Source organism: Paramisgurnus dabryanus, chromosome 11 (assembly GCF_030506205.2).
Source record: "Paramisgurnus dabryanus chromosome 11, PD_genome_1.1, whole genome shotgun sequence".
NCBI classification, from domain to species: domain Eukaryota; kingdom Metazoa; phylum Chordata; class Actinopteri; order Cypriniformes; family Cobitidae; genus Paramisgurnus; species Paramisgurnus dabryanus.
Window position 1 is genome coordinate 4,848,105 of NC_133347.1, and position 27,963 is coordinate 4,876,067.

Consider the following 27,963-nt stretch of genomic DNA (forward strand, 5'->3'; position numbering starts at 1 on the left):
TGCGTTTAAAGGGAATGTTGGATGACGTTCTGATTGGTTTATTTGAGGTTACGCCCAAACCACACCTATGAATAATGAACCTACTTCAGACCAACCCCTTATTGATTTGCGCCTGGCACAAGAGTTATTTCTCCTGCCGGGAAAAGAGCAACAGCGCCCAAGATCCGCCCACAAAGTCACTTGCGCTTTGCACTTGCGTTTCAGATCGTTAAAACAGGGCCCATAAAGGATGTCATACTACTCTATAGGTACTCCAGATTAACATCAGAAATGCAGAAACAGCGTGTGTTACGTGAGCTTTAATAATAAATGCTTTCTTAAAAAATTTACATTTCCAGTTTTTGGCTAAATGTCACATCCATAACACTGGAATTTCTTTATTGTCTTTAATAAAAATTCCAGTTATGATTTAACAAAAGCATCTGTAATGTAATACCGATTGGTGCGGAGTAATAATTTAGACTCTTTGTTCAAATGAACCAAAATTAGAGTTTACAGTAATTCACAAAAAAATCTACGAGTCAGAAGTGTTTTAAAGTGGTAATGTGAAGCTTGCATGTTTGTTAAAGTGCTTATATTAATTCATCTGTATAATGTGGGATATTTGAGCTGTGTAAATTGCCCTGATAGCAGTGGGACTAAATGGATGAACTAGGGATGCAAATGTTTGGTACTGTAGCTAAAAGTATTCGCAAAATATAGAAAAAAGTGTCAGACGCTTCCACACTACCAACATGTTTGCAACATTTATAAATCGTGTGCAATTCTCTCTCCATGTTAATTACTATTTAAATGCGTCATTTACAATGATATTGTTTAGTAAAATGTATTCAATCTTTTCACTTATTCAGCCGAACAACAAAAATGCTTCATTCGACCAGATAATTTCGGTGCATCCCTGGGATGAACTGGGTTACATTTTTTGGAACATATAAAAACCTCAGATTTTCTCCAGAATAATATGAACTGAAATTAATTAGTACTTACAATATCAATAAATTGTTTTCTTTGCTGTTTTTTTCTTTAGTACTTTAAAACATTTACAAATTAAACCATTCATGTTGATTTTTATGTTTTTAATTGATCTCTTTATAATAATTTAATTTATAAGTTTATCTCTTTCTTTCTTTCTTTATTCAGGAGGTGTTGGAGATGGTTTCTCCTGTTCTCAAAGGTTTTCAAGCTCAGGTAAGACAAATTTCTTCTTTTAAATATACTTCTCTTCTGTTTTTATTACATTTAGGCATTTGGCAGACAATTTTATCCAAAGAGACTTTACGTACAAGGTATAATTGTTTTCAACGTGTGTTCCCTGGGTTCGAACCCATGACCTTTTGCACTGCTAACGCACGTCTCTACCACTGAGCTTGGAGCATTATTAGTGAGGTGAAATGTATTAAATAATGGCAAAATCTATTCAAATGACCAATGCTTTAATTATTGAATGATAGTTTTATTTACTTACTATATATAATTGATCTAGACAGGAGCCCAGCCCTGAACGCTGGCATTTTCGAAATCTCTCAACATCACGTCATCTTTATCTGTACTCACCCCCACACACTCCTCGCTCTATTGACTGGTATCATTTTCCCGTCAGACTTAAGTAGCGTCTCTCCTCCATTAAGACGGAGGAGTACTAGAGTTCTGTCTCTCTCTCTTTCTCTCTCTTTCTGTCTCTCTCTCTTCCTCTCTCTCTCTCTGTCATCTGTGTAATGGTGCACTCCTCAGTCCTTCTGACACGCTCCTGTCGAGAAAGTCATCTGATCTCCTCTCAAACCCTGGGCTCAAGCCATTAAACAGACGATCATAAATCACATTTGTGATTCTCGTCTGTGGTCCGCGGAGCTCAGCCGTAGTGAAACGATACCACAGGTTTTCCAGCTCGCCAGGAGGGAATCTGTGCCATCGGGATCAAACAGGAGTTCAGGAATGTTGGGCTGTGTAGGAATGAACAGTTTTAAGTTTTAAACCAGAAAGATGTTTTGGATCGAATACTCGGGTATCTATGGAAACATAAGATGTGTGAACCAGATCTGCTATTCATAACAGGAAATCGCGAAGACGTTCTAGCCTGATCTCATGGGAATTTGTTACTATTGTTACTATTTTAAGTGGGAGGCCAGAAATGTTAAACTGAGTGGACTTCAATGCTTTATCTCAAATTACATAATTTTACAATATAGTAGTGGTTAAATGGATTCCATTACGGTTTTTAAGTCACGGATCAAATAATTTTCGGATCAGCAAAAAAGGGAAATAAGGAAAATAAAATAAGAACAAATCAAGAAATTAAGCATATGGCAAATAGAAAAGAACACGGTTAAAAAAAGTTTAACAGTCGTATTTAGGATCATTTCATTTAATAAATTAAATATAATTCATATTTTTAAAGCTACAGAAGTCATTTTTCTTTTGTCTTTCTTGAGGGTTCTACCACTTTAAGACCGAATAAACACGGATTCATATACTGACACACACATCTGATTTCTTTCTGAACTGTTTGCATTCACTTTAAAACATAACTGACTGTTTTTATAAGAATACTTGCCAAGACTTTTCCGGATAATTTTGCACGTAGGTGTCCTGTCAAGCTCATAGAGATTCTGCGTTTGCGTGCTTTTCGAACTGTGCGTCTTTGTGCGTGCGCGTATAAGTGTGTGTGCGTTTGTGCACACAGAAAACAGCTCACTTTAACATCTTATTGTGCTCATATTATTAAAAATGGCTTAAATGTTAACATTTGCAAGGTTTAGAAACATATGCAAATGATAAACTTTTTATATTAACCTCTCGACGCGCACTAGCTCGGGGGCGGAAAGACGTCAGTTTTTTTTAACGCTGCTAACAATATATATATAGCCTACTGTCTACAAACAACAATAATATTAACATTACTATACATCGTTTAAAAGGTCTTAGGGTTTAGCATCAGTGTATGGTATCTGTTTTGAGATACAGATGCTCTAGCATCATAAATATAGTATTTTGTGACAGAAGTCCAGATGACAACATGCAAAATATAGACAGGACTCCTTATCTTTGTGCTGGTAAAAGCAACGCGAATCGAATCCAGTCTGTTTCAGATTTGTGAATAAGCCATAAAAACTATCCAATAAAGTACATCCAATGACCATTTTTGTCCGCAAATGCGTATAATCCGTGATATATATAGATATAGATATATTGTCCATTGTTTACATCAGATTTCACATGCACCTCTTGAAATATAGATTATAATATACAATCTGAGGACTATTTACATCGTAACACTTGTAAATGAGATTACACTCGCGTTCAAAACCAGCGGTCAAACTTGTTTGTAAAAGTAGGCGGGAGTATAATACATAATATAACAGCGCTGTCAAATATCGTGACGTCATCTGACTCGCTCGTTCCTCCAATGAATTCATGGAAAATATTGATAGACAGAACGTGTAGCCAATTAGATAACGAATACAACGATCTTTGTGTGATGCTTTATTTCCTGGTGTGGATAGGCATTTTATATACTTATATAAGGATAAACAATGAAAAGAACAAACGTGTATGCATGTAAACAAAAGACTTTTATTTTGTGGCTGACTGGCACTTAAGGCACTAGTCTTACAAAAACTCTTGCAAGAACCTCATTTTTGGCCCTATTGACTTCAAACCTGAAATATCACTTCTTCAGACTTGTGGCTTTGGCATCATTGCATTTCTAGGTTTCACACACATATTTATCATTAAGATTTTTACTGTTAAAAAAGATGTTATGCAAAAAAATTTTTATTACAATGTACTTCAGCCTCTCTAACTTTTTTAATTTTTATCTTAAAATAATTTAGAAAACTGGAAAACGAAGCTCAAAGTGTCTTCTATCTAATGATAGCACGTATGCTTATACTATAAATGGTTTAGTAAAAACAGCGCTTTTAATGAAAGTAGGTCTTTTCATGGTTTGGGCCAGAGTGGGGGTGCTTTTCAAGAGGTTAAATAGTTTTTTATTTCTGAATGATGCGTATTTGAGCGATGATTATTATTATTAAAGAAATTATATAATTTATGTGTAATTTCTTTTGCTTTTCCACAAAAATATTTTGTCTCTCTTCTGACTGGGTGGGCCAGCCGTAAACCACCCTGGCCCTTATGTAGCCTCCCACAGTATTGTACAAGGTGGATAGTTTGTATAAATTTGTACTATGTGAATGTACAACTATTAAGAAAAACTTGTCAACACTAAAACCAAAATTGCTCGTGCGAAAGCATTGTACGTTTCGTAGTAACACTGAAAAAAAAAAACTTTTGAACATCGGTTGCAAATAATTAAATTAGGTTTACTTAAAATAAAATTAAAATAAATTAAAAGTATTTTTATTTTAAGAAAACTTGATTCAATCATGTTAAACTGCTGTACATAATTAAATAACGTAGATCAAATTTTTTTTAAGAAACATCATTTTAAGAAATTAAACTTAATCCAAACATGTACAACCAGAGATTGTTTCAGTGTAAAGATTGTACTTAAACTTACAATGAGATACAAACATACGAATTCATGTGAATTAGCCGACACATAAAGTAGTTACGAATAGCCATGTTGCCAACAGGTCATGTTAGACTTTTTTTTTAAGCCTTTAATTAAACAGTGGCTGAATTTGAGACTTTCTTGTTTCTTTTTTTATCGTTACTAAAATAAACATTTATAAATAATACTTATTTTATTTAGCAAATGCATTAAGATTGAGTAGCATCCACTATGCATGTATTTTTTTACAGCTTTCCATCGCCCAGTCCCAACTACAACCAACTGTGATCAAATAGCTTAACACACAATTAAACAATGACTGAGAGGTGCACGATGGGTAATCTTCACGGTTGCCACTTTCTGTGCTAGATAAGTTTAGCAGTGGGAGTAAACTACATGAGCTGAAGAGTTTGTGTGTTTTGTGTCCCACTGTAGCACACGTGTGTGTGTTTTAGGTCCCCTGTTCTCCACCCATCTCCAGCGCAGCGCTTTTGCGTGGTCCCCGGTGGTTCGTGGACTCTGTTCGTGGCACTTTTAAAAGAGAAATTTTTCCTTTGAAGTGTTTCCGACATGACAGGTTCCTCTTTTCGTTTCATTTCCACGCAGCCCCTCTTCCCCCACCGCCTCGCCTGCTAATTATCGTTAACCAGGCGGCTGATTAGAAACACAAGTCGACCTAGATTCCCGAAACGTTCGATCGCAGAAAGGGTTAATCCCTGAGCTGGTGACTGTCATTGGTCGACTTCCGACTTTCCCTTTTTTCGTCTTCTCTTCTACTTTCCTGTGCTTTTCTCCGTTCGAGTGGAAGAGAGCTAATGAGGTCCCGTCAGAGCTGGGGAGAGGTGTTAATTTGGCCTATGAAGTGGAAAGGAGATTAAGGACAGTAAGAAGTCGAGTTTACAGCTTAAAATACATCGCTGTCCTTATTAATCCAACGGCCCTGAGAGACCGGCAGCACTTTTTGGTTTTATAATGAAGAGTGTCTTATAATGAAGGTAATTTTCATAAAATTTACAGGAGGAGGCTCGCGCACGACGCCGTGTGTCTTAATAGTGTCAGACGCACCTTTGGGTCTGTTTGTGAAGAAAAGCTCTCTCTCTCTCTCTCTCTCTCTCTGTGCAGGGTTCCCATGGGTCCTTAAAATCCTTGAAAGTTTGTGAATATGGGGGGGGGGAATCAGGGCCCTGGGAAGTTTTTGAAAATATACATACATAGAATCTATTTTATGCAAGAAGTTTTCTGGAAAAAAATCCATATTATTCCCTGTGTAGTGTAGGATAATATCATAAAATTCTAGACTTTTTAAGCACACGTGCTAAACTGTTCGCTTTAAATGCTTATATCTTCTGTATGCGAATGTTGATTCATAGCAAAATGCTTTTTTGCATAGTTGTGTTTGACACATGAAAACGTCTTGGGTTACGTATGTAACTGTTGTTCCCGGAGAAGGGAATGAGACGCTGCGTCTCCCTGCCATACTTCCTTCATCCCTGTAACGCCGTCTTTGGCTATATTTCAGATAGCGATATACTTCCTGGCTCCCGCGTCACCCTGTCTTTGTTTTAAGCATCACCATTTGTTGAATTTTATATACATATTCAAGACGCACTTACCCCAAAGTGTCACCGCAGTGATGCAGCGCGAGTTCCCTCGAAAGGGAACTGTAACAATGTATCTTTAAAGGTAACTCAATGTAACCTTGCTCTCACTTGAAATGTGTCCCCACATTTAGTCCTTGAATTTGAGGGTATTGGATCTGGAAAGTCCTTGAAAGATCCTTGAATTTGAAGTTAACTAAGGTGTGGGAACCCTGTCTCTGGCCCTGTTTGCACCTGGTATTGAAGGGGCCATGGCACAAGACTTTTTTAAGATGTCCAATAAATCTTTGCTGTCCCCAGAGCACTTATGTGAAGTTTTAGCTAAAAATACCATAAATAATTTATTATATATCATGTTAAAATTGCCACTTTGTAGATGTGTGCAAAAATGTGCCGTTTTGGGTGTGTTCTTTAAAATGCAAATGAGCGGATGAAATTCAAACACTGATCACAATGATGGTGGTTTGTTGCAATTAAAACCACCATTAAGACCTTCTGCCTTCAAACAAACAATAAACAAAAAAAACGGGAAAACACGTTTCATCCTATCTATATTTTTTCTCTGCTTATAAACCCTTAAAAATGGGTATTTTTCTTCAAGAATACACTTTTTTTTTTAGCAAAAAAGCTGAAATAATTGCATTTTTGTAAAGGAATTTTGTTAGAGATAAGATTCAGAAGGATTATCAAAACATAAATGCAGTGTAAAATTAATAAATAATTTTTTGCTTCAGTTTTTTATAAATTAGTGAAGTGCGCTACCTCATCAGTAACACTTTTTTATCCAACTGTTTTCTCTTAAATAACGAGATATCTCGTCAATGGCGGGGAAAGAGTTAATAAACCTATAATATGTGCTAAGAGCATTTGGTTTATATCATCTCATTTTTGACAGAGATGGCGTTTAGCTGCTTTTGCATTTGAGCTCCTCCTAATACAGTTCCCAAATCCCAAGAGGACTGTTATGAATCCCATTAGGATGAAATGCTCGTCTAGAACATCAAAATTCATTTAAAGTCGCATGTAACAAACATTCCTGTGGTGATGTATATCCTGGTGAATCGGCTTCTGAAATGAAAAAAAAAAAACTTGAATTTATCCATTGGATCTTTTGAAGTTGGGTTATGTTTCTATTTGCTAATCGCTGCAATCTTTTCCCAAACGTGCCATACCATATGACCGGAAGTAAAGAGAGATCGTTTCGAAGAGGAGATTTGCGTTTTTGATTAAAGATTATGAGGGCACATAAATTTTTTAAAAAAAATAATGAAGCTCACAGATTAATAAATTGTAAAAAATACCACAATATTTCCCCCCACCCAAAATTATAGTTTTTCATTTCAATTTAAAGAAATAGTTCACTTTATTAAAAAAGTTTTTTTTTCATTTTCAAGAGTGCACTTTTAATGAGGGGAAAGTGTTTTAATTAAGTACACATTAAAATTTAGATCTTGTTTTAAATCCACTGTGATCCGTTAGCTTCGGTTCAAAACGACTATACAAATTCGAAAACGTATCTTGTGCGCATTTTTTCAGGGCTGTTTTGACAGGGTACAGATGCTCTGGGACGCTCTCGAGTCGCTGGTTTAAGATGTCAGGCCCAAATTAACCAGTCAGCTAATTTCTCTCCCTCTCTCTGTGTCTATTGGTGCTTGTAGAGAGAAAACATCAACGCAGGCTCTAATTATGAAAACTTGCCTTACAAAGATAATCCGAGGAGTAATTTAGCGTGCACAATGAGCGTTGTGGCGCTGTGCAGATGGAGAATCTGATAAATAGTTCGTAACATGTAATTAGCAACTTGGTTCAGATTCGTGCCATTAACCCCCGCGGCCAAGAAATCTTCACCCGCCGGTATCAGACGCGGAGGTAAACGCAATCCAGCTGCTTGCACACCGAACGCCAACGCGGGAATCCAATCAGATCGTGGGGGTTCATGGACACCTGTTTTTTGGGGGGCAAGAGGGTATGTGTTTATTCGGAGGAACACTTTAAACGCTCTGCACTACATTGTACATCTGTGGAGGATGCATGATCTGTTTAGATGTTCGGTGGGGTCTCTTGTCCACTTTTCAGTATTCAATTAATACCCAATGGATCAAATAAATGTCAAATCACTGACGTAAAATACGTCGGTGTTTACGTTGAACTTCGTGTATGAATCACGAGTCTCAAATCGTGAATCGATAAAGTTTCTCTGTAATCGTACTTTATGTTACATCATAAATCACCTGGTAGCGGTCCTTCAGTCAGGTCTGCGTGTTCTCGGCTGACCTTGTGGTGTGGCCTGGATATCCGGCACAAGGTAAGTTCCTCCGTCTTTGATCCGGCGACACGCAGGGCCGGTCCTGCCTCTCTTTTTTGATTAATTCCTGAAGGAAATGATAATTCATCTTGAATGTATAAATATGTTATGAATCGTGGAATAAATCAGAGAGTAAAGGCATGATAATTAATGATAGCGGTATGTACCGTAAGAGAAGAGAGAGGACTGGAAGAAAGTGTGCGAGGTGTAGTTGGCTTCCTCTCAGCGTTATGACGAGAAGAACTGTAATTACCTTTCTGTTCTAGCGGCTGCCTCCGGCTGTGCCGATTTGTACGCTCCTGTGGGCCTGACGGTCGTAAACCTTTTCCTGGGCTAATTGTCATGAGGGCCTAATGCACTGCCATATCTAAAGTGAAGTAAGTGTGTGTGTGTGTGTGTATGCCGAAATGTCTCCCATACACACTTTTACAAAGACACGGTGAGTGCAGAACTCTGAACGGGACACAAGCTCATCACAATGCATTCTGGGATATCTAATGCATACGTAATGCAACATTGGATTGTTACAGCTATTTAGGTTGCAGCTTTTCTAGGTTTTGGAGCAGAGCTGTTGGGTTAAATGAGGACGTCTGAATTATTCGTAGCGGGACATGGGTGTCCGTCTTTAAGCAATGTCTTGTTTTAATGGTATTGTGTTAAGCAGGTGGTTTTGTTCTCATTTCTCATTGAAACGTTTGGAAAAGCTTTTCAAATTTAATTGCGAATCGCAGCGCAGTTTAACTGCAGTTACTGCTGAGCTTTTCAATTGACTCACTAATATGAATATTTCAAATATTAAGAAGGGAATCTCTATAACGCTCACTGTTTTAAACTCTTACTCAGTTCCTAAATCTATTCAGAAGTGCTTAAGACCCCATGAAAACTACTGTAGTATACTTAAGTGTGTACTACAGTAAACTATAGTTAATCGTACTTTACTCTAGTATATTATAGGCAAGGCAAGGGAGTGAAGTTACTGTTGATGTATACTTCAGTACTCTGTAAAATTAACTATAGTTAATTGAGAGGCTGTAGTAAGTATTGTAGTGTGGTACGTATGTGTTTGCCTTAGTAAACTGTACTACATTGTAGTATACTGTAGTATATTATAGTAATTACTACAGTTTGTTAATGTATCCTAAAGAACTCTTTAGTAGTAACTCTGTATAGTTAATTGATAGACTGTACAAAATACTGTAGTATACTTTAGTGTGTACTACAGTAAACTATAGTTAATCGTAGTTTACTGTAGTATATTATAGGCACGGCAAGGGAGTGAAGTCATTACTGTTGATGTATACTTTAGTACTCTGTAAAATTAACTATAGTTTATTGAGAGACTGTAGTAAGTATTGTAGTATGGTACGTATGTGTTTGCCGTAGTAAACTGTACTAAATTGTAGTATACTGTAGTATATTATAGTAATTACTACACTTTGTAAATGTATACTATAACACTCTGTAGTATTATAACTATTGTAAACTGATAGACTGTAGTAAATACTGGAGTATACTTTAGTGTGTACTTCATTAAACTCTCATAGTTTACTGTTGTATATTATAGACAAGGGAGTGTAGTAATTACTACACTGTGGATGTATACTATAGTACTCTGTAGTATTAACTCCGGTGAATTGATAGACTGTAGTGTACTTAAGTGTTTACTTCAATATACTACAGTATACCACTGTGACAGAGTGACCTGTCCCTATGCTCGTTGGTCCGTGCAGCACACACACACACACACACACACATACATACGCAGTCATCCCCTGCATACCTCATTCTCTCCGTTCCTGCTGAGGCGGCGGGTGCACACGCCGCCGATAGCATGCTGGTCTTCACACACGCATACATATCCATTCCGTTTCCATCCCCAACCGTATTCACACTGGCTTTAACACACACACACATTAGCGTTGTCTTTCGTTTGATGTTTGGTCCTGTTGTTATGGCTATACTTCCTTGTTATGAGCGTTTGTTAGCGTCTGTGTTGCCGGTCTTCCACGCTGCTTCTACATTATTGGCCGGTCGAACCCGAGCGCCACCAGCGGCCTGGATAAATAGCGCCAGGTCCACTGTGGGTGGGCGTGTCGGCGTAAAGCAGCCGGAAGCCGGCTCGTCCATTATCCTGTCTGTTGCAAGGGGGAAAATAATTAAACTAGATATTTTTATTATGTGTTTATTATTTTTATTTATCTTTTGTGTTTGTTATTTTGATCACCTTTTGATTCCTATGAATATTTTGTTGATACAGATAAATGTATATATAATTGGGTTGTGTAAAAGTACATAACTATCTGTTTACTCACCTCTGTTGTATATTATGGTCTCAACTAAAAGGGGGCGGGGCTTGGCCTATAAGAAGGTGCCCCGGAGAATGATCTGGGTCAGTTTACCTGGCTAGCTAACGTGCAAGTGTGGTGCCGTGAGAAAATCTTTGTTTGTCCTAAAGTAGTGGGCTTGTATTTACATATACATTTATATTTTCCTTTGTTTTTTCACAGTTTTCTTTCTTTGTTAATTTTGTACATAGTGTTGGCTTGGTATTCACCTCTTAAGCACTGTAAAATAAACATCACTTTTACACTTTAACATCTTTGAGAGTATTGCCATCATTTTATTTTTATTTTTTTTGGGAAAACCCAGTTACGCCTGACAGCGGGTCTACGAAGACCTGTTGTCTGACATTTGGTGTCAGAAGTGGGATGGCTACTCGCAAGTCTGCAATCAGAGGTAGAAAACCTAGAGTGGGGCTTCGCTCACAGAGCAAGGCTATGGCTAAGTCTGATGTGGCCTGGGACACAGCTGACTCTACAGAGGAGGAGAGAGAGCTTTCCCCAGTGCGACCCAAGGTGGCATCGCCCCAACGACCCGAGTCACCTGCGGCGACATCTAAAGGTGAGATGTATTCCGTGATACGTGACTTCCTAAGCGCACAGGAGCAGAGGGAGGAACGTTATGTAAAGGAGATACAGAGTCTGCGAGAGTCGATTCTACAAGCTGTCCGGCCGGCGGAGTCGTCAACTGAGGACGACAGTCCACGTATGGAGCTTCCTACACCAGCTCGGCGGAGAGGCACAGCTCGTCAGGTAGACCAAGACTCACGAATCGACATGGGGCACCACCACCAGTCAACGCCGCGGACAGAGCCGAAGCTGCCCGTCTTCCAGCAAGGGGAGGACATTGAGAGCTTCTTGCATCGCTTTGAGCGGCTCGCTAAGACCTGGAGATGGCCAGAGGAGGAGTGGAGCTATCATCTGGTTCCCCTGCTGTCTGGGCAAGCGCTCGAAGCCTACCTGGCTATGGACGAGGACCGAGCAGAGGATTATGCCGAGCTGAAGGAGGCGCTGTTGGAAAAATTCAACATTTCGCCGGAGACTTACCGCCAGCGGTTCCGAGCCATGTCGACTCCAGCTGGAGAATCACCAACAGAAACCTACAACCGATTGAAGAACTTGTACCGTCGCTGGGTGAGACCTGAGCTGCACACAAAGGAGGAGATTGGTGAGACGGTGGTCCTTGAGCAGTTTCTGCGGGTCCTACCCTACGAGATTCGGGTATGGGTCAAGGAACATGAGCCATCAACCGGACTGGATGCTGCCAAGCTTGCGCAGCAGTATCTCAACGCTCACCGTGGTAGTCAGCGCTCTCAACCCGTTAAAGGTACTGTCAAAAACACTTCCAATAGGTTTGGGGAACCTAACATTGACTTTGAGGCAACTCAGGCCCAGAGAGGGGCGCCTGAGAAAAAACTTGTGTGTTTTTACTGCCAACAACTGGGTCACAAGGCAACAGTGTGTCCAGTTCGTAAGGCAAAATTGACTGGATTTTGTTATGTCCCTAGAGAGGAGGACAATGTAATCAATGTGCGCAAAACCCAGAATGTGCAAGTGACTGTGAACGGACAATGTTTGAATGCTTTGTTGGACACTGGCAGCTCCTTATCTTTGCTTAAGAAATGTCATATGTCACTTGTTAATTTTGATCACTTGGTCAGTGTACAGTGTGTTCACGGGGATGTAAAGCAGTATCCCCAAACTGAGGTGAATGTATGTGTGCAGGACCAAACTTATCTGTTAAATGTGGCAATTGTAGATAACTTACCTGCTGACATGATTTTAGGGAGAGACTTACCAGTGCTCACTGATCTACTGCATTCTGTTGAACCATGTTTATCTGTCACTAATGGTGTCAATGTTGCTTGTCCGGTAATGACACGGGCACAGGTTAAAACCGGTCTGCAGCCCTTGCCTGACTTACATCATAGTCTGCTGCAGGGCGGGACTAAAGGCCCCAGAAAGTCACGTCGCCAACGGCGACTGGAAAAAGGTTTGGGTACACCAGCTCCCACGATTCAAACTGAAGGTCTGGGAAATCATGACTGGCAGGTCCCAGAGAACATTGCAGAGTTGCAAAAAGCTGACGAGTCTTTGAAACCCCTGTTTACCAGGGTGTTAGAGGGGAAACAAGCTGATTTATGTGGGGAAAAATATGTTGTTGTCAATGATATATTGTACATGCAAAATAATGAATCTACCCGTCTGGTTGTCCCTACATGTTGTCGTCCCCTTGTGTTACACCTAGGTCACAGTGTGCCATGGGCAGGGCATATGGCACTCCAGAAAACCTATGCACGCATTAGTTCACGATTTGTTTGGCCTTCCATGTATACTGATGTACAAACATACTGCACTACATGCCACACATGCCAAAAGACCAGTGCTGTGCGCCAACGGGGTAGGGCACCCTTACACCCTTTGCCTGTCATATCTGTTCCCTTTCAGCGCATCGCCATGGACATTGTGGGGCCACTGGAAAGGAGCAGTGCGGGGCATCAGTACATCTTGGTCATCAGTGACTATGCGACAAGATATCCAGAGGCCTTCCCTCTTCGTTCCATCACAACTCCAAAGATCATCAATGCACTCGTCCAGTTGTTCTCCAGGGTGGGGATACCTGAGGAGATCCTCACAGATCAAGGGACTAATTTCACGTCGAGGCTGATGAAGTTGCTGCACCGGCAGTTAGGCATTACTGCCTTAAAGACAACCCCATACCACCCACAGACTGATGGATTAGTGGAGCGTTTTAACCAAACGTTAAAGAACATGCTTCGTAAGTTTGTGTCGGACACTGGAAAGGACTGGGATAAATGGCTACCATTCTTGCTGTTTGCCTACCGGGAGGTGCCTCAAGCCTCGACGGGCTTCTCTCCATTCGAGCTTCTGTATGGCTGGCGGGTACAAGGACCTCTGGATCTCCTACGAAAAGGATGGGAGGCCGCTACGTCTGGAGATGGGACGAAGTCTGAGAAGGGCATAGTCCAGTACGTCCTTGAAATGAGGGACCGCCTGGAAAGCTACAGAGAGAAGGCCCAAGAGAACCTCCGACAGGCACAGAAAGCACAAAAGACATGGTATGACCAGAATGCTAGATCTCGAGAACTGCAACCTGGACAGAAGGTACTGTTACTGCTGCCCACATCTGCAAACAAGCTCTTAATGAAGTGGCAAGGCCCATACAGTGTCGTCCGTAGAATGGGACCAGTAACGTACGAAGTGCGGCATCCAGACAAGGGTAAGATGGTACAGACCTACCACATCAACCTACTTAAGGAGTGGAAGGAGGCACCCAGCAAATCAGAGACTGTATTGTTTATTCGTGAGTTGGAGGAGGATCTGGAGGATGATCTGGAGGATGAACAACCTGAGCCGAAGGTGAGAGAGCCAGCAGAAGTTAATCTCCGTCATCTGGGAGAGGGCAAACAGGCTGAGCTGTACCTCCTTCTGAGCCGATTTCCCTCGTTGTTCCGTCAGAGGCCTGGACGGACCAGCTTGGTACAACACCAGATCCACCTGCTCAACCAGACACCTTCACGACAGCGACCATACCGCATTCCTGAGAGGCTGGTGGCACCGCTGCAAGCAGAGATTGGGACGATGCTAGATTTGGGAGTCATTGAACCCTCGAAGAGCGAGTGGAGCAGCCCTATTGTGATCGTCCCAAAGAAAGATGGTACATTACGTATCTGTATTGACTTTCGTAAACTGAACGCCCAGTCAAGGTTTGATGCCTACCCCATGCCACGCATCGAAGACCTGCTGGAGAAGATTGGTCAAGCCAGGTATATCACCACGCTGGATCTGTGTAAAGGTTACTGGCAAGTTCCTCTGGAGGAGGCGTCCAGACCCTATACGGCATTTCGGACTCCACAGGGGCTATATCATTTTACGGTCCTACCTTTTGGGCTGCATGGGGCGCCGGCAACATTCCAGCGACTCATGGATCAAGTCCTTAGAGGATGTGAAGAGTGGTCAGCGGCATACCTGGATGATGTGGTCATTTACAGTGCAACTTGGGAGGATCACCTTCGGCACCTTAGAGACACTCTGACCAAGATCCAAGAGGCTGGCTTATCCCTGAATGTGGCAAAGTGTGAGTGGGCGAAGGCAGAGACTAACTACCTGGGGTACCATCTGGGAAATGGTGAACTGAGGCCACAGGTGGACAAGGTAGAGGCCGTCCAACGAAGCCCAAGACCACGGACGAAGAAGGAGGTTCGATCCTTCTTGGGACTGGTGGGATGGTATCGACGATTCATACCAAACTTCTCGACCACCGCCGTCCCGTTAACCAACCTGCTCTGTAAGAATATGAAAAACCCAATTGTCTGGACTGAGGATTGTGAGCTGGCCCTCACCACCTTGAAGAAGCAAATGTGTTCGGGTCCCGTCCTCCTAAGTCCAGACTTCAAGAAGGAGTTCACAGTTCAGGTAGATGCTTCAGATGTGGGGATTGGAGCAGTCCTGGCCCAGGGTGAGATGGGTGAAGAAAGGCCCATAGCATTTCTAAGCAGGAAACTGTTACCCCGTGAAAGGCGATACTCTACCGTGGAGAAAGAAGGGCTGGCGATTAAGTGGGCATTGGAGAGCCTCCGGTACTACCTGCTGGGAAGAGAGTTCATGCTAGAGACTGACCACCGAGCTTTGACATGGATCCATACCATGAAGGATCACAACGCTCGGGTGACTAGGTGGTACCTTTCCCTGCAACCCTTCAAGTTCAAGATCAGACATCGACCTGGGGTCCAGAACAGGATTGCCGACTACCTGTCCCGGAATCCGGTCAGTTCGCGGCCTGGAGAGGAGGGAGGTGATGTGACAGAGTGACCTGTCCCTATGCTCGTTGGTCCGTGCAGCACACACACACACACACACACACATACATACGCAGTCATCCCCTGCATACCTCATTCTCTCCGTTCCTGCTGAGGCGGCGGGTGCACACGCCGCCGATAGCATGCTGGTCTTCACACACGCATACATATCCATTCCGTTTCCATCCCCAACCGTATTCACACTGGCTTTAACACACACACACATTAGCGTTGTCTTTCGTTTGATGTTTGGTCCTGTTGTTATGGCTATACTTCCTTGTTATGAGCGTTTGTTAGCGTCTGTGTTGCCGGTCTTCCACGCTGCTTCTACATTATTGGCCGGTCGAACCCGAGCGCCACCAGCGGCCTGGATAAATAGCGCCAGGTCCACTGTGGGTGGGCGTGTCGGCGTAAAGCAGCCGGAAGCCGGCTCGTCCATTATCCTGTCTGTTGCAAGGGGGAAAATAATTAAACTAGATATTTTTATTATGTGTTTATTATTTTTATTTATCTTTTGTGTTTGTTATTTTGATCACCTTTTGATTCCTATGAATATTTTGTTGATACAGATAAATGTATATATAATTGGGTTGTGTAAAAGTACATAACTATCTGTTTACTCACCTCTGTTGTATATTATGGTCTCAACTAAAAGGGGGCGGGGCTTGGCCTATAAGAAGGTGCCCCGGAGAATGATCTGGGTCAGTTTACCTGGCTAGCTAACGTGCAAGTGTGGTGCCGTGAGAAAATCTTTGTTTGTCCTAAAGTAGTGGGCTTGTATTTACATATACATTTATATTTTCCTTTGTTTTTTCACAGTTTTCTTTCTTTGTTAATTTTGTACATAGTGTTGGCTTGGTATTCACCTCTTAAGCACTGTAAAATAAACATCACTTTTACACTTTAACATCTTTGAGAGTATTGCCATCATTTTATTTTTATTTTTTTTGGGAAAACCCAGTTACGCCTGACAGCGGGTCTACGAAGACCTGTTGTCTGACAACCACAATTTGCTACACTTATTATACTAATTAATTATAACACTTTATGTATATTGTAGTACTCAGTGGTATTAATTATAGTAAATTGATAAACTGTAGTAAATATTGTAGTATTTTAGTATATTATAGTAATTACTACACTTTGTTAATGTATACTGTAGTACTCTGTAGTATGGTGAATTGATAGACTGGAGTAAACACTGTAGCATATTTAATGTATACTTAAGTAAATCGTAGCTTACTGTAGTGTATTATAGGCAAGGGACTGTAGTAATTACTACACTGTGTATGTATACTATAGTACTCTTCAGTATTAACTATAGTAAATAGAAAGACTGTAGTATACTTAAGTGTTTACTTTAGTAAGCTGTAGTAAATTGTAGTAGATATTATAGTAATTATTATACTTTGTTAATCTATACTGTAGTACTCAGTAGTATTACTGTATGGTGAATTGTTAGAGTGCACTTAATACTGCAGTATACTTAAGTGTTTACTTTAGTAAACTGTAGTAAACTGTAGTATATATTATAGTAGTTACTACACTTTGTTAATGTATACTGTAGTATTACTGTATAGTGAATTGATAGACTGCACTAAATACTGTAGTATACTTAAGTGTTTAGTTATTTAAATTGTAGTATATTATAGTAATTATTACACTTTGTTATTGTATACTGTAGTACTCAGTAGTATTACTGCATGGTGAATTGTTAGACTGCACTTAATACTGTAGTATACTTAAGTGTTTACTTTAGTAAACTGTAGTATATATTATAGTAGTTACTACACTTTGTTAATGTATACTGTAGTATTACTGTATAGTGAATTGATAGACTGCACTAAATACTGTAGTATACTTAAGTGTTTACTTTAGTAAACTGTAGTATATATTATAGTAGTTACTACACTTTGTTAATGTATACTGTAGTATTATTGTATAGTGAATTGATAGACTGCACTAAAGACTGTAGTATACTTAAGTGTTTACTTTAGTAAACTGTAGTAAATTGTAGTATATATTATAGTAATTACTCCACTTTGTTATTGTATACTGTAGTACTCAGTAGTATTACTGCATGGTGAATTGTTAGACTGCACTTAATACTGTAGTATACTTAAGTGTTTACTTTAGTAAACTGTAGTATATATTATAGTAGTTACTACACTTTGTTAATGTATACTGTAGTATTACTGTATAGTGAATTGATAGACTGCACTAAATACTGTAGTATACTTAAGTGTTTAGTTATTTAAATTGTAGTATATTATAGTAATTATTACACTTTGTTATTGTATACTGTAGTACTCAGTAGTATTACTGCATGGTGAATTGTTAGACTGCACTTAATACTGTAGTATACTTAAGTGTTTACTTTAGTAAACTGTAGTATATATTATAGTAGTTACTACACTTTGTTAATGTATACTGTAGTATTACTGTATAGTGAATTAATAGACTGCACTAAATACTGTAGTATACTTAAGTGTTTACTTTAGTAAACTGTAGTATATATTATAGTAGTTACTACACTTTGTTAATGTATACTGTAGTATTACTGTATAGTGAATTGATAGACTGCACTAAATACTGTAGTATACTTAAGTGTTTAGTTAATTAAATTGTAGTATATTATAGTAATTACTACACTTTGTTATTGTATACTGTAGTACTCAGTAGTATTACTGCATGGTGAATTGTTAGACTGCACTTAATACTGTAGTATACTTAAGTGTTTACTTTAGTAAACTGTAGTATATATTATAGTAGTTACTACACTTTGTTAATGTATACTGTAGTATTACTGTATAGTGAATTAATAGACTGCACTAAATACTGTAGTATACTTAAGTGTTTACTTTAGTAAACTGTAGTATATATTATAGTAGTTACTACACTTTGTTAATGTATACTGTAGTATTATTGTATAGTGAATTGATAGACTGCACTAAAGACTGTAGTATACTTAAGTGTTTACTTTAGTAAACTGTAGTAAATTGTAGTATATATTATAGTAATTACTCCACTTTGTTATTGTATACTGTAGTACTCAGTAGTATAACTGCATGGTGAATTGTTAGACTGCACTTAATACTGTAGTATACTTAAGTGTTTACTTTAGTAAACTGTAGTATATATTATAGTAGTTACTACACTTTGTTAATGTATACTGTAGTATTACTGTATAGTGAATTGATAGACTGCACTAAATACTGTAGTATACTTAAGTGTTTAGTTTATTAAACTGTAGTAAATTGTAGTATAATATAGTAATTACTACACTGTATACTTACTACACAAGTGTATACTTTAGTACTCAGTAGAATTAATTACAGTCAATTAATAGACTGTAGTATACCTAAGTGTTTACTTTAGTAAACTGTAGTAAATTGTAGTATACTGTAGTACTCAGTGGTATTAGCTGTAGTAAATTGATAAATACTGTAGTTTATTTAAGTGTTTACTTTAGTAAACTGTAGTAAATTGTAGTATACTGTAATATATTATAGTAATTACACTTTGTTAATGTATACTGTACTCTGTGAAATTAGCTATAGTAAATTGATAAACTGTAGTAAATACTGTAGTATACTTTTGCTATAAATACCACAGTATTCTTTCATGTACAGTAAGATCGATGTTAACATTGTATCTGATATTACCTCAAAATGTATTGTGCTTTATTATTAAGATGAATCGCTTGATTGTTGTCCACAGTCGTTTAGATAAGTATCTACTACATGCCTAAATGTAAATGTGCTTTCACTAAAATGAGTTTATTAAATAAATGTTATCTTTACTTTTGTGAGACTTAAATATGAGTAATATGTTTTGACTTTAGCCAATAAACGATTACCTACAACATTCTAGCATCTGCATAGCAACACCCTGGCAACCACTCGTAAGACTCGAGCATCATAACAGTGAGATTCATGACGGCACCTTTCTTTACAAAATGTTGAGTTCTTCCTAGGCGTCCCCGTATAATCCTAAAACACATTGTAATGTGTTAATGACCATTGGTGTCACGGGCTGAGCCACACTAGCAGTTTCTCGAGCGGCAGGTCCATTAGGTATTCCTGTCACACCGGTGGCCGCAGTCCACTGAACTGATATAAATAGGCTGCAGCAGGCCTGAAGCCGGGACTCTCCTCTCGACTTCATCACCCGTGTAAAGCACGTGTTAGCAGGGTGTGATGTTTACCTCTTTTCTCTTTCTTTCTTTCTTTTTTCTCTCTCTCACACTTTTTGAGCCCATGCGGAAAAGTTCACACTGGCATTTCATAGAAGTGTGAGGTTTAGCCCTGCATAATCTCTTATAGTGAGTTTGTTTCATTAATGCATTGTGGTTCAAAAAATTTGGTCACAGTTGCTTTGTTTCCAAAGGGAGATTTGTTGTTCTTCGTAGGATGCGTACATTTTTATTAATACTTCTGTGTCGTTGTTCACGTCAACGTGCAATTACCCATACGGGTCGCTAGTAGGTGGAGTCCGAAGGCATGTTACTGATGTAACCTAAACATAGGTGTCATTTACACAGGGGACGCTGGGGACATGTCCCCACCACTTTTTGAAATGGCTGATTTTGTCCCCACCACTTTTTGAAAGCATTTGGTTAAAATGTTCTAAAAATTAAAGAATACCTGTGCAACTTACACTGCAAAAATGACTTTCTTACTTAGTATTTTTGTCTTATTTTCAGTAGAAATATCTAAAAATTCTTAAATCATGATGTATTTTCTTGATAAGCAAAATGACCAAAGAAAATAAGTCTAGTTTTTAGACAAAAATATACAATTTAAGTGAATTTGTGATTAAAACAAGCAAAAATATCTGCCAATAGGGTGAGAAAAAAAATCTAAAAATAAGATTTCTTTTTTCTTAAACACTTAATTTAAGCAAAAAATGTTCACCTCATTGGCAGATATTTTTGCTTGTTTTAAGCACAAATTCACTTAAATTGTATAGTTTTTGTCTAAAAACAAGACTTATTTTCTTACGTCATTTTGCTCATCAAGTAAAAACATCTTCATTTAAGAATTTTAAGATATTTCTACTGAAATCAAGACAAAAATACTAAGTAAGAAAGTCAGATTTCAAGAAAAAAATCTTAGTATTTTTGTCTTGTTTTCAGTAAAAATATCTAAAAATTCTTAAAATTAACATGCTTTTTCTTGATGAGCAAAAAATCTAGTTTTTAGACCAAAAATATAAAATTTAAGTGATTTTGTGCATAAAACAAGCAAAAAAATCTGCCAATGGGGTAAGCAATTTTTTCTTGAATTTTTCTTGAATTTAGTGTTTAAGAAAAATTTTCAAGATTTTTTTGCTTACCCCATTAGCAGATTTTTTTGCTTGTTTATGCACAAAATCACTTAAATCTAGTATTTTTGGTCTAAAAACTAGACTTATTTTCTTAGGTCATTTTGCTCATCAAGATATTTTTACTGAAAACAAGACAAAAATACTAAGAATTGTTTTTCTTGAAAATAATTTTTTGCAGTGTACAACTGGTTTTGTGGTCCAGGGACACATATGTTATGTTGTGTGCTTAAAGTGTGTTTTCTTTTACATAATAATGAATTTCATTGTAATCATTGACTTTACGCGCTGCTGTTTTCTGCAGTATGGTGCTTTGGCACTGTTTGGTTGAGCTGGTGTTGTAGGGACTGTTAGATGTGCAGTCGACATTGATGAGGGTTTTATGTTGAGTATTTTCGTGTTGTTGACTGGCCTACTACGCTATGCCCATTTTTGATGGGCCGTTATTAAACATTTTTCCTGTCCTGCTGTAATGTTTTTTTTTCATCTGATCTTTTGTCCCCACCACTTTTCAAAACAAACTGACGCCCCTGAACCTAAAGTGTCAAGGCAAAAGCCGAAGCAGCAGCTTGTTGTGTACGTTGTTGGAGAAGCATCAGCAGTGATGGATGTAAAAAGACAGCAGCTTTGTTTTTACCGTCGCAAGCGGAAATGCGTATGAGGAAATTTTTTGATCTGATGGGAGGGGATCTAGCTAGCAGACCAATCACAGCACTTGCGATCCGCGTGGTACGGACACGACATTACATTTTTGGAGAGGTGCGCTGCTACGGCGTAGGTCCTACGCTAAAGTATAAATCGCACTTAAAGCTGTATTACTTTCCTTTTCAAATTATTTTTGCCTAAAGTCTGAATTTCTGTTTTCAATACAAGTGGACAGTGAACAGGGTCTGTTAAACTCCTTACATTTAACAAAAAACAACAATAAAGCAACAGCGAAGGAACTATAAATAAATAACGACAATGACTAAACTATTCCTTTACGTAAAGTGTTAAACATTTGGTCCCAAATATTTGTTAGACACTAATATTTGCAAATTCTACGTACATAATTAATAAATTTAAAATGTATTTCTTGTATACATTTATTTCTAGGGATTTTCCTAACCGACAACCACAGCTTGTTTACCAGACATTAACCGTTAACTGACAAGATTTTAATATTAAATTGTCATTGAGTAAAAATACAGTTGACTGTTGTCTGTGACCCGGTAAAAACAATACAAACATTTTATTTAATTTGAACTTTGGACGCAGTAATATTGCCGAAAGTTTGAGCGAGAGGGGGAGTAGTGATGATGTTACTCCGCCCGAGGTCAAAGTGCTGCAAACTGGTGCTCTTCCGCCATGCAATATAGTTCTCAATCGCCACGTTTTATTTTGTGTCAGCATACTTACTTGTGTAACTACTCATGTAACAGTCTTTAAATAGGGAAAACGTGGAAGTGTTTGGTGGCTTCTCAATTCATCCCTGTTTGGATCCTAAGGAATGAATGGGGCTAGGCTAAATGCTAACACATTCACGACATGCTGTTCAAAGATTAAGTGCACGCATTTAAAAAAGATGGGTGTGTTAATTCATTTAAAGGCATTCCATGCAGTTTGATGTTTTTGTCAAACAGCGACCCCTAGAGTCACTGGGGAAAACTTGCAACTGTCGTAATTTCGCACGCCCACTCTGTATGTACCTGTTAGGATAGTGTTGGGCGTGAGATGGACTTCGAAGATAATGACCAGGGAATGTTTCACAGTTTCATACAAATATTAGGCTACTGCATGTCTACTAAACTACAGATGATGGTAATAGGATAATATGAAGTTTATGCCAAGTGTAGAGTAGGCATATAATAATAAAAGTAGCCTACCGCGTTTGCTGGCTTATTACGTTTTTACAAGATTGCAGCTTAATCACAAGTAAACAGTCTATAGTCTAACGTTATGTCTACTGTATAATTTCATTTGTTTTTTAATTGTAATGTAAACATTACAAAATGTATTGACAAAGTTAATTGTATACGTTGCATTATTTCATAACATTGGCCGTTATTCGTTGGCCATAAGCAATCGAAATTAGACAAATGACTACGTACACATCACAACACAACACTTGAGTTTAGATGGCCAAAAAAAACATGTAAGAGAAACGAGTGTTTGTTAGCAAGTCTGCTAAATGCTCTTATGATCGTAAGCTAGCTAGACCCTTGTTGAAGTTATTTTACTGGTCTAATTATCAACACTGGATGAATGAACAGCTTAGTAAAAAAATACACACTACAAGCAAGCGCAACCACATACAACATAGACCGCAAACAAATTTACAAATAAAAGATTTACTTACTTGTCCATCAACAAGATCGCCAGATCAGCATCCCTTTTGCATCCAGGGCTGTCTATTAGCCCACGCCAACGAGTAAAAACCTGACCGCGTGGGACTCTTGTCCGGTTCCTAACTCGGTCAGATTCTCTTTTTCGCTTTCTACTCTCTTCCGAACGGATTTTCTTAGCTGTTTCCCTCATCGAGCATCACGTCTCAAATGCGCGCGTGCAGTTGTTGTTACAGGCTTGTTGTTACAGGCTTGTTTGACTTCGTGCAGCGCTGCAGGAACCAACAGCCGGATGACGTCAAAGTGCCGTCTCGGATCATTCTCGCGGTACTTTTACGTCATCCGACTGCCGGTTCTTGCAGCGCTGCACGAAGTCGAACAAGCCTAACGTGTGTGACGTCGTTGCCGTAAAGCAAGTCGTGATTCTCGCGAGATTTGTCAGGGGCGGTTCTCTCAAGCTTGCATTGCTGGTTTTGGTAGCGGCGTCCTTCCCGAGCTTCAACAGGGGGATGATTCGCCATACTATGACTTCGTTTACCATCGAAATGACTTTGAAGCTGTTATATTAAGGTAAAATAACTGCATAGTGTGTCTTTAAGTTGAGGTAAGAAAATACTAGTAAAATTTTGAAAAACAGTGGTGTTTTCCTTTAATCTGTCATAAATTCTTACCTTTGGTTAATTTTTGACCAGTCAATGTGAACATTCCTACTTCAATGGTAGCCACATTCATATACTGTTAGTATTTCGGTGGTACTCATGGTAGCACTAGGGTAATGCATGATAATCTAATTTGCATGGATGATACTGCTTACCGAAAGCATAACTGTATACGTAAGCTAATTTGTACTTCATCTAACAAGTTGCCTCCTTGTCCAGAAGCATGTCAGGCCAATTTTGCATGCAGACTTCAGATCCGGTCAGCATGCATTGAGACGTTTGCTGTTTTGCATTAGTGACAGAATGTCCCGGCAGCGGGTTGAGTCGACGGCTTTAGTTCAGAATGGTGTGGGTTACATATTACTGTTACTCTGAGTATTAAGCACTTATTGTGAATATAATCTGTATATAAGTTAATATAAGTTCTGTAAAAAAATTAGGAATTTTCTCAAACATTTAAAATGTTGCAAGCCTGGCTTCAACATTGAGCGTCTTGGCGTGTCTGATTGGCTTAAAATGCACTATAATTGGCTTGGGTCAAAAAGAGACCAAAACCAACACATTACAGCGTTGTTTCAACCTATTGTTGGGTCAAATATAAACATTTTCTGGGTTAGGTTTGTCCCTTTTTGACCCAACACTGGATTGAAATTAGCCCAGCATTTTTAGAAAAGATGAAGCTGGGACAGTAGAAAAGAAGTAGAATGACATTGTTTGGTAATGTGATAACAATACAGATTGTTACCGTGTGAAAGTGTTGTATACTTTAGTACATGAAATTGTTGTGCGTAGATCATCACCTGTAAAGTTGTTTGGCACCAGTCGTCTCTCTCCAGCGACCACTGGTTGGTTACGCTGATAAAACGAATGTCTCGTCTGCATGCGTACGGAGCAGACATTTGTCATTTAGAGTGACATTTCTACAAGCTGTGTATTCACTTAGAAGTTTGTGTCTGTTTTATAAATGGGTCTCTCTCTCTCGCTGTAGCCAGGTGCAATTGATGCGCTTCAGCACTTTTTTGGGGGTGTCGTCACTGTCCAGGCAACACCAGGTCTCCGCACTGAGTGATGCCACCACTGTGCAAATGTTAGACGTGTTTGCGGACGCAGCATCTCCGTACTGAACACACACAGACATAAGACCTGTCATTCTGGTAGTGAGAAAATAGAGAACAACAGATATTTATATAGCAGCAGTTATCTGAATTTCTGTATTTGTAAAAAATGCACAGAATATAGACTAATGGATCTGAGACATGTTCACGAGGGGGGCATGTTTCCAGTGGATGATGTAGCATGTAGCGTACAAGACGTAGTGGTGTAGTGACAAAGTGACGAACGTGAAAACGTAGAGTCATCTGGGCAAAAAACTCAATATACTTTTCTAATTTTGAAATCCTCCAACTATTTTTTTTTATTTATGTTTCCTGACTTACGTTTTGTTTTGCATTCTACACTTTGCGTTCGTTACTACACCTCTACGATTCAAATCAGTAGCACTGTTTACTACATTATAAAGCTTGGACATTATAACAGCCAGGACATTTTCTAATGTAACTCAGATTGTTTTCGTCTGATAAAAGATAACCATATACATCGAGGATGGCTTGAGGATGATTTAATAATGGGGTAAATTTCATTTTTGGGTGAACTATCCTTTTAAACTATCCTTTTAAAACTGTCTGCGTTCACAGCAGACGTGAATGAAGCGAATGAATTGCGCTATTCGTGTGAAGTTGGACAAAAATTTTGAGTTAACTTGCTTTATTCGCGTGTGACATTCGCATCATTCGCGTGTGACATTCGTGTCATTCGCGTGTGTCATTCGCATGTGACATTCTCGTCATTCGCGTGGGACATTCTTGTCATTCGCGTGGGACATTTTTGTCATTTGCGTGAGAAATTTTTCTCATTTGCGTGTGACATTCTTGTCATTTGCGTGTGACATTCGCGGCATTTGCGGCATTTGCGTGTGACATTCGCGGCATTTGCGTGTGACATTCTCGTCATTCGCGTGGGACATTCTTGTCATTCGCGTGGGACATTTTTGTCATTTGCGTGAGAAATTTTTCTCATTTGCATGTGACATTCTTGTCATTTGCGTGTGACATTCGCGGCATTTGCGGCATTTGCGTGTGACATTCACGGCATTTGCGTGTGACATTCTCGTCATTCGCATGGGACATTCTCGTCAATCGGGTGTGACATTCTCGTCAATAGGGTGTGACATTCTTGTAAATCGCGTGTGACATTCTCGTCAATCGCGTGTGACATTCTCGTCATTCGTGTGGGACATTCTCGTCATTCGCGTGGGACATTCTCGTCATTCGCGTGGGACATTCTCGTCATTCGCGTGGGACATTCTCGTCAATCGCGTGTGACATTCTCGTCAATCGCGTGTGACATTCTCGTCATTCGCGTGGGACATTCTCGTCATTCGCGTGGGACATTCTCGTCATTCGCGTGGGACATTCTCGTCAATCGCGTGGGACATTCTCGTCAATCGCGTGTGACATTCTCGTCAATCGCGTGTGACATTCTCGTCAATCGCGTGTGACATTCTCGTCAATCGCGTGTGACATTCTCGTCAATCGCGTGTGACATTCTCGTCAATCGCGTGTGACATTCGCGGCATTCGCGTGTGACATTCGCGGCATTCGCGTGTGACATTCGCGGCATTCGCGTGTGACATTCGCGGCATTCGCGGCATTTGCGTGTGACATTTGCGGCATTCACGTATGACATTCGCGTGTGACATTCGTGTCATTCGCTTGTGACATTCTCGTCATTCGCGTGGGACATTCTCGTCATTCGCGTGGGACATTCTCGTCATTCGCGTGGGACATTCTCGTCATTCGCGTGGGACATTCTCGTCATTTGCGTGTGACATTCGCGGCATTTGCGTGTGACATTCTCGTATGACATTCGCGTCATTCGCGTGTGACATTCACGTGTGACATTCGTGTCATTCGCTTGTGACATTCTCGTCATTCGCGTCTGACATTCGCGGCATTCGCGTCTGACATTCGCGGCATTCGCGTCTGACATTCGCGGCATTCTCGTCTGGCATTCGAGTCTGACTTTCACGGCATTCGCGTCTGACATTCGCAGCATTCACGTCTGACATTTGCGTTGCATGTTGTTTTTACGTATTTCTGCCTCAGCTCGCTACATCATAATCACATCACTACTAGAGCAAGCTCCTGATTGGTTAACACAGCGCGAATATCAGCCAAAGTTTAAATTTATTGTTAAGCGCGTCAAACACCCGAAAAGCTCAATTGGCATTCGTCAGCGTCATTCGGCATTCATCATTAACATGTAAATCACTTGAGCTTCACGCTTCATTCGCGTCTGGTGTGAACGCACCATGAGGTATACAGAGTTTGTTTTCCTGTGATGTGTGTTAAGATATGACTTGAAAAGCTCTGTTTAAGAGGAATTAACTTTTGCCTTGCATTTCTTGTTTAGCTCTGGGATGGCAACTTGAGGAAAATAGTTGCGTGATGGTATTACTTACCTCTTATCAAGCGACCAAATCGTATTATTAAAACCTTCTTCGAAGCGTATTAATTGTTACTATCATGTCTTTCACGAGGTGACTGAATCTTTGATTTCTCTCTACCATTTAAAACCTGTTTAATGCTAAAACAATAAATTGTGCAACCCTACTATGCATTCAGTATTCCAGTAATCTTCAAACTAGGAAAAACACAGATAAAGATATGCATAAATGGATAATTGTGTGTATGATCTGTTACAAATACGATGATAAACAAATGAAACAAAAAATCTCCCATATGCTTCTGTATGGCAGGATACTCTAAAATGAGAGATAAACAGATCCGCTGACTCGCTAAAGCATAACATACAGTTTATTCTCCAGAACAGATGCTCTGTGTGCATTCAGATGAAGGAACAAGGCAGGATGTGATCGGTCAGCGCTGGCATCCTCTCTTTGTTTGCTCACGAGCGGCAAAACAGATGACGTATGGAAACACCGCCAGATTCTCGTGCTCCGTGATGTGAGCTGCCACGGACTGAAACGCAGCTCGCTGGCACAAGCGCTCTCAAATTAGCCAA

The 27,963-nt window shown here is 39.5% G+C and overlaps 1 protein-coding gene across 4 annotated transcripts in view; it reads left to right on the plus strand.

Moving 5' to 3' along the window:
- Positions 1 to 27,963, plus strand: part of cux2b (cut-like homeobox 2b) — a 194,298-nt gene that overhangs the window by 91,287 nt on the left and 75,048 nt on the right. For all 4 annotated transcript variants that reach the window (XM_065248261.2, XM_073816201.1, XM_065248259.2 and 1 more), the window contains one exon: positions 1,141 to 1,188. In XM_065248261.2, coding sequence (XP_065104333.1) covers positions 1,153 to 1,188 — 36 coding nt within the window. In that variant the 5' untranslated portion in view covers positions 1,141 to 1,152. The remainder of the gene's footprint in view (positions 1 to 1,140; positions 1,189 to 27,963) is intronic.